Genomic DNA, 8012 nt, shown 5'->3' on the forward strand with positions numbered 1-8012 from the left:
AGAATTTACATTTAGAAGTACTGTGGCTTTTTGTAAATGCCACTGGTAATATATCTCCTTTTGGGGCAAACAACAGTTTGACAGACTCGTCTCTAATTACCAGTCAACCTTTATCTACTGACAGGCCTTATTAATTCCAAATGCAGTTCTATATTTAACAGCTTTATTCAAGACCACAGGCAACAGAATACTAATGAAAGAATAATTGCAGATGTAGCACTCAGTCAAAATACTATATATGGGTGTATCAATGGCAAAACTCTTTTCAAGACCAGTTTTCTGTGGCATCAAGGCATACTTGTCATACTCACAATTGCATCTAATGATCTCTTTTTTCAAAAGACTACACCATTTATAATCCATATCTGATTGGTTTGTCATTTGGTTCACATCATATTATTGGCATAATTAGACAACATGTACCTCATTTCAGAATTCTTATTGCATTGTATAATAAAAATAATATTAAGTTCCTAAGTCCTGTGGTAGAAACCTGATGGTGGAGTTCACACTGAGCATGGTTTAGTGTATGTTCTTGGTGTTACTGTTTAATAGTATGAATGCCCTCTGTATTATCAAAAGTGATATAATCTAGTATGTAGGACTGTTTTAAATGCTTCTGACGAAGTTCACACTGTTCATACAAAATTAAAAACTGGCTTATCTAGTCCTTTCATTGTTTAATATTGTATGAAAAAAATGACTGCAGTTAAATGGGTTTTAGCATCTTTTATATCAGTTTTACTACAACAAAACACCATGTTGTTGTAAAGTAATGCAAAATGTATAAACATTTTAGGCCCCCACCAGGGCTGTATTAAGGGACGGGCCTACTGGGCCCAGGCCCAGGGATCCCAGAAAACTAGGGGCCTCTTAATTATGATCATGCATATTTAATCTCCATTTGTTTTATTTACAAAGCCTGTATATGTGTGTATATGTATCACTGTAAGAGCAGTAAAATACTGTTCACCATTTTGCATTTTTATTTAACGCTTGACACACTTCTCCCTCAAAAATGGTTTGAGTGTTTTTTACATGCGACCTGTCTGTTTTTAGTGAAACACCAATGAACTTGAACCACAGCATGAATATGTAAATTAATGTACTACCGCTGTGTGCTTGTGGTTACCAACCGTCGCTACTGAAGTGAAAGAAAAGAAAAATGTTTAAAATAAAACATTGCCCTACGAATTTATCTCAACTACCCGTGACAAACTGTGAAGGACAGCGGTCGTTTTCGAAGATGGCTAGAATAAAAAACAAACTGATATCCACCATGCAGCACAGCCGCTTGAATGCTTTGTCCCTCCTGGCAATCAAATCAGAATTGGTACAAGAAATGAACGTTGACGACCTAATATCTGACTTCAGTTTGCTTAAAGTTAGGAAGCAAACACTTGCATAAAAAGGCAAGATTTCTAATATATTGCATTTAAATTCAGAAAAATGCCCATAGTTATTTGTGTTCTATTCACCAATCAGACACACTAGCCATGTTACCTTACTAGTTATTGTGTAGATACTGTATTTCATAGTTTGTGTTTAAAATTATTTGCTTTATCTCTACAACTTATTGTTTGCTGTTACGTCTTTATCAAAAACAAAAATGTATATCATTAATTTATTTCAAAAACGTAAAGAATAAGCCTCCTTGGGTCAGTTTTCAGAACACAAAGGTTGTTCGTATGAAACATTACATTTATTTGAAATACCATACACACTGTATCGGTTCTCTGGAGGTAGCTGTTTCGATACCAAAGCCTACTGTATTTTTGCTTTTCTGTAAAATAGTTTTGGAGAAGAACTTGTCAACAAAAAGCTGGGTAGTAATTTTAGCCGATTGATCATTAATTCTGCTTTAGTGAATACTATTCTCGCTCCGCAGTGGTGGAATGACCTTCCTACAGATGTCAGGACTGCCCAGTCCCTGACCACATTCCGGCGCCTCCTTAAGACTCACCTCTTCAAAGAGCACCTGTAGAACTCCTCTGTTTGTATCCTGGGACACTATCACCCTTCATGTAAATGTGCTTTATTTTGCTCTTATCAGCCCCTATTTTACTGCATTTAATCCTGTACTTCAGAATACTGTAATCTGCCAAGTTTTTAACCTGTAGTACCTTGTATTTAATCACATCCTGATGTAACTATCACTATTTAATCATATCCTGATGTAACTATCACTATTACCTGCTGTATTATTGAATTGTGGTTTGTCAGACTTGTACTTTACTTGAACAAAAGTTATTGTATTTCTTGCTCTTATTGTATTACTTGTATTGTAACGCTTGAAATGTTTTTGCTTACGATTGTAAGTCGCCCTGGATAAGGGCGTCTGCTAAGAAATAAATAATAATAATAATAATTCTATCTATTTCCCACTATGATGTGGCTTCAGCCTGCAGTCCCTGCTCAATTCTTCTGTTTCTGCTCCCTGTACAGCGCACCCATGTATTTTTTGTTTTCTATCTGCGCTTGCCTTGAATTGATATCTGTAGCGCGGTATTGAGCAGGCAGTAATTCTGTAGCTAACCCTAATTCTTAATGTCTGGCTATGGTGCGTGTGTTGATCCCGCCTTATTCTGTTAATTATTTCCGTTGTTAATTCTGTAAATGGCATGTATTTATTCATATTGGGAAAATGTAAGTCATTTTTTTTTTCACGAAGATGAGGGGTGGGGTTTCAAGATATTCTGTGCCCAGGGCCCCGTGAATTCTTAATCTCGCTTTATATTTGCATTTATCTTTAAGTTTACCAGTTTTATATGTCATGCATTACCTATTCTAGTTCTCTCATAATGCTACTATTACGACTAGGTGCAGAGAAGTTAACCACGCCTGCATTCAGGCGGGCTCCTCCCTTCACCTTGTGTGACTGATATGACACTCAAGATGGCTGCCTCCTTGCGCCGGTTGCATCACATTGCATTCCACGTTAGAAACGGAGACAAACTAACTAATGATCTAGTTAACAAGTACAAATTCAATTTATTCGCGGAGAGACTGACGAGTAAAGCGAGGCAGGTGGCTTTGAAGAATGGATCGGCTGTTTTTGTTGTCAACGAAAGACTTAACCTTGCCTTTCTCGACAAGAAAGGGCAAGTGAATAATCTTTTGAATGAGCAGGTCCACGACCATTGTGGTTTCGAAACTTTTGACTACAAGAACATCAGATTTGAGCACGAACCGGAGTTTCTTTACGATGTCTATCAGTCATACGTCGTAAACACAGCATGTAACGTTTCTTTTGAAGTCAACGATGTAGAGGGATCTTCCAAAAGGCTTCGTAACCAAGGATGTGATATTCTGGTCCCACCCACAAAAGTACAGGACAGATGTGGCTACGTTACATACTCGGTGGTCAAATCTATTGTAGGGAATGTGTGCCACACTCTCATCGACAGGACAAATTACGATGGGGATTTCTTACCAGGATTTTGTAAAATTAACAATGCCGGCAATAACGCCCGATCCGTGGCAGTTGGTAACTCTTGCGACATAACTCATTTTGACCACATTACCTACGCATGCCCCCAGCAATGCACTCCTGAAATATTGGAATGGTACGAGAGAATGTTTGGTTTTGAGAGATTTCTTATGAGTAGGTAAGACTACATTAACTCCTAGGACGACGTCGACTACTTTCAGACAGATTTTATTAGGTGTTCAAAAATAGCTGAACTGTATCAACACAGTTGTCAAGTATGTGATATATTGAACTCCATTATGACCCAATGACAACCCATCTTTAATTCACCATCACAGCCAGCTGGCTTCCTGCTAAAGTATGACATTCAGTTCTTGATTATAATACTTAAAATAGTTGTCATTACTTATTATTATTATTATTATTATTATTATTATTATTATTATTATTTGAAGTATTGTTACTCAAGTAAGATATGCACAGTGTACTTGGAATCCAAGATAAAATCCATAATTAAATTTTGCTTTGACAGAATCAGTTCTCAAACATTTTTTTTTGGTTTAGTTTACTAGGCTGCAGAATAACCTCCTGCTTACATGTTGCAACCACACCTGCTTAGTCCATGGTGCCAAGAATCCACCACACCACACCACACACACACACTCCTTGTCTCCTTTATGATGATTTGACACACAAGAGGCACGAGATTAAGAACTGTGTATGAGTAATACATGAAAATGAATCATTACCAACACTATTTGCCTTTTGCAGTACAGTATGACGTATACAGTAAAATCAGTGGCATGCTCTTACCTGCTTTACATGGCCTTGGAAAAGGAAACAGATAGCAGCTAGAAGAGGGGAGTTATTTTAGAATTAAAAATAACATCTGTACTGTACAAGATTCAGAGTATGCACATAGCAGCTCAGGTTGAAATAGACTAATGTTTTCTGTATCCTGTGTTTCACAGAGATGAAGATGTGGATGAGGGGTATGTTATCACTGGAGACAGTATAGGGCTTCGTCTGACAGCTATGCAGTTCTGGAAATGCAGTGAAGTGGGGCTGAAACTCCCATCACACAACAAGAAACAGCAAGACTGCAAGTTTGTGGTGGCTGAATCCTTACCACAGCAAGGTACTAAACTTGGCACTCTGTCTGGTTGAAGAGTATACCTGTTTTTTCTCTCAATACACAAAAGACTTACTTACATGTAATGATCTCCAACACAAAAAGTAATGCCTCCTCTGTACGATCAAAAGGCTATCAAGTATGAAGAAGCACATTACATTTCATTATCGCAAAGTTTATGAATTAACTTCCTGTTCCACGGTTATCAAATTACAAGTATGCCGGTATCAGGTATTGTAGACTGGTTTTATGTAAATGATTACATGCATGCAGGACTAAACTGAACAGTGTTGTTTTTTTTCTTTTTTCTCCAGGGAGAAATCAAGTGGACACTTTCCTGGAGCAGCATCACGGTCCTGGTATACAGCATGTTGGCCTCTACACTCCAGACATCATCTCTACTGCCAGGACGATAGAGGAGGCTGGAGTGCAGTTTGTTTCTCCTCCACCTGCCTATTACACTGAGGTGAGAGCGCTGGAAGTAGGTCTTCACATGCTGGTGCATCTGTCAAGGTGACAGTACAAAAACCACAGTGATCGGGTGCTGTACTGAGGGATTTTCACACAAAACTTTTTAAAAAATTTTAATACCATGAACATATGTTTTTATGTTTTTTTTTTTTTTCCAATAGTGTTTACATAAGCACCTGAAAAATATCCAATTACTCCAAACGGATAAGGAGTCACATGCTTCAATTTACAATGGAACCATATCTGCTCCCTTCAACCCTCATTATTAATATGAAACCTCACAGCCAGCTCTGTAACCCAGATAGTTGGTCCTTTTTTAATCCAGTGTGTTTGTTCTCCTTAGGTGGGGAAGCAGAAGGAGATCCTTGAAGCAGGTCACGACCCCCAGCTGCTGTCCCAGCAAGGGATCCTCCTGGATGCAGAGGTGGAGAATGAGACTCCCCAGGTCAGATCTCAAGATCAGACCACCAACAAGAAAAAGTATGTGCTTCCAGGTTCTTTCAGGTTCAATTCTAGGTTAGTTCCTGACTCCTACCACGACAGCAATGGAGTAGAACTCTGCTTCAGTTCTGTGCTTGTTATCGAGATTCTGGGTAATTCAACCTATGTGTGCAAAGCGCCAATGTGTTTGATAGGAGTATTGAAAAAATTTGATGGACAGATGAATAGCTACTTCTCTGGAGTAAGCTGTGCCCATGGGAAGAGCGTAATTCATTATACTCAATGACAGCAGTATTAACACAGCTACTTCTTAAAATATCTAAATATATTGCATGCAGCAGTGATTCTGAAGCCCTGTTAGGTATAGAGCACCTACTTAGAATAACGACTGCTCTACTGAGAAATTGATCGGTAGATGATCATGAGGTTTATCTATGTCAGTTTCCCACATTCACAACTGTTTAATGAGTGACGATCCAGGGTATTGTAATACCTCCACTAGAGAATTAGCACTGCAACATGGCAAGCCTCATACAAGGTTATACTGGAATCAATATATTAAGTCTTTCATCCCTTTTTATTAACTAGGCACCTCCTGCAAGTCTTCACAAAGCCACTTTTTTCTGAAGACACATTTTTTCTGGAATTGATTGAGCGGAGGGGAGCATCCGGTTTTGGAGAGGGAAATATCCGAGCTCTTTGGAGATCAGTGCAAGCTTACATGGAATGCCAGAAGCAAAAACAAGCAGCACACCAGACCAAGGTTGTGAAGATGCAGGTTTAGAATTCAAGTGTACCAAATAATGTAAAAGGAGCACTTTTAGATGTTGCTGGAGATGTTGATCCAGTTTGTTCTGCTGTTCATACTTGAAGAAAGGCTGTTGACTGCCTTGTGTACAAAATATAGGTGAACTGGGACCTAGTTTTTTTTTTTTTTTGATTTACTCCTGTTTTTGAAGAGATAAGAAGAATGTGAACCTGAATTACAAACACATTGGGAGTGGAGGTTGTTTGTAACTCTGAAAATTAGTTTTCAGTGGTTTTAATAAAATGTGTACACCTGCTATGTACAGCCTTAATCTGGTGAGTAATGCAATACTCGTATTGTTATGATCCTGAAGTCTTTGAAATAGTTCTGTAAATGGAAAAAGGCTGCATTTAAGTTACTATTGAAATTGTAACTGTGGTAAAAACACAGATTTAAACGTCCAGGAAAACCTGGGTTAACGTAATGCTGGTTTTTAAACACAATGCATTCACACAGCTTGCTCAGTCATTCAGCCTCCTTTGGCTTGAAAAAAAAAGAAACCTGTGCTTTGTTTAAAACTAAAATATTCCCAGTAAAATTGCCCATACTTGCTTTGAAATATGCATCATCTCTGTGTATTCATTTGTTGGTACAGTAATTTTGCCTTCATCAGTTGCATTGCACGCATGGTTGCATTGCACGCATGGTTGATTGCATACTTCCGGCTGTGAGTGGGGTGTAGACCGGTCAGTTTGGTGTTCGTAACTCTGAGGTTCTACTGTACAAGTTTTTTGGCTCTCATAGGTAAAGGTTACAGACGACGAGGGAATCCTATCCAGTTTTAACCAAAAACTAGTAAATGTACATCTGGTGTTTTGTTATTTTTATTATTTTTTCAGGGTAACAAAAAAAGCAGAGGGATTTTTTTTCAAATGCAGCACGGGAAGGGGAGCGAGCTGTCAAAAAGAAGCCTGCACATTTTTATTAGTAATGCTTCTTTTTAAAAAGCACACAAAAAGGGAGCGTTACGTAATTCGAATACTCTACCTGCAATAATTTAGAACCGCAGTTGAACTTAAGAACAAATAACATATTTTGTATTGCAGAGCCACTCTTTAATTAAAGTTAGTGCTGCTGTTATGCTGTAAAATTAAGTTATACTTATGGCATCACGCATGTTTTCTTGTTAAAAACAATAGTGTTTCTTTAACTTGTGTAGTTGGTTAGTGCAACTGCACAATCGTGTATAATTTGCTGTGATTGAGTATTCATAATTAGGTGACTATTATATTAAAGTGTATCTGTTAGGGGGTCCCCATTCACTCACCTAGTAAAAGCAAAGCAAGGTGAATAATCCTAATCAAGAGCTCGCTGGTTCTCAGCCACGCTTGTCGACAATCTAGTCTGGGGGCCCACAGGGAGCACTACATTGGCCTTTGTGCCCCTGTGGGTTAGGAAAAAAATGGTCTGTGCATAGCTCACCTTACCACACTACAGTGATCCCTTTTTAGTTTTAGAAGTTGTCTGACTGTGATCCTTGACTTATCCTGGGGAGATGTACCTAAACTGAATGTTTTATTGTTGTCAGCTACAGGAAGAAAAGAAAATCCTTAATCATTAATAAAGTGTCGAATTTGCTGAACTTTTTCCTGTTTTTTATATCTTCCAATTCCTTGTAAAATAATAACAGCCAAGGCTTTTGCAGTATTCTATTTTATACACCTTACCCTCACAATGATGTTCTCGCCATTATTAGACTAGACACAGAATATAGTAGATAGTGCTTGAAA

At 38.2% G+C, this 8012-nt stretch overlaps 1 protein-coding gene across 1 annotated transcript; it reads left to right on the forward strand.

The window, feature by feature from the left end:
- Positions 1-2794: 2794 nt before the first annotated feature.
- On the forward strand, positions 2795-7864 carry LOC117415321 (4-hydroxyphenylpyruvate dioxygenase-like protein). The gene is made up of 5 exons (XM_034025520.3): positions 2795-3608; positions 4402-4568; positions 4877-5028; positions 5377-5513; positions 6063-7864. Exons 1-5 carry the CDS (start codon positions 2884-2886, stop codon positions 6256-6258), a joined length of 1377 nt encoding a protein of 458 aa, XP_033881411.1. The 5' UTR covers positions 2795-2883; the 3' UTR covers positions 6259-7864.
- Positions 7865-8012: the final 148 nt, after the last annotated feature.

Source organism: Acipenser ruthenus, chromosome 7 (assembly GCF_902713425.1).
Source record: "Acipenser ruthenus chromosome 7, fAciRut3.2 maternal haplotype, whole genome shotgun sequence".
Classification (NCBI taxonomy): domain Eukaryota; kingdom Metazoa; phylum Chordata; class Actinopteri; order Acipenseriformes; family Acipenseridae; genus Acipenser; species Acipenser ruthenus.

Excerpts from the sequence above, each read along its gene's own strand:
- LOC117415321 (XM_034025520.3), top strand. The coding sequence starts at position 2,884 with ATGACACTCAAGATGGCTGCCTCCTTGCGCCGGTTGCATCACATTGCA. Across the intron at positions 3,609-4,401 it reads GAGAGATTTCTTATGAGTAG|AGATGAAGATGTGGATGAGG; the intron begins GTAAGACTACAT and ends TGTGTTTCACAG. Across the intron at positions 5,514-6,062 it reads CAGACCACCAACAAGAAAAA|GCACCTCCTGCAAGTCTTCA; the intron begins GTATGTGCTTCC and ends TTTATTAACTAG.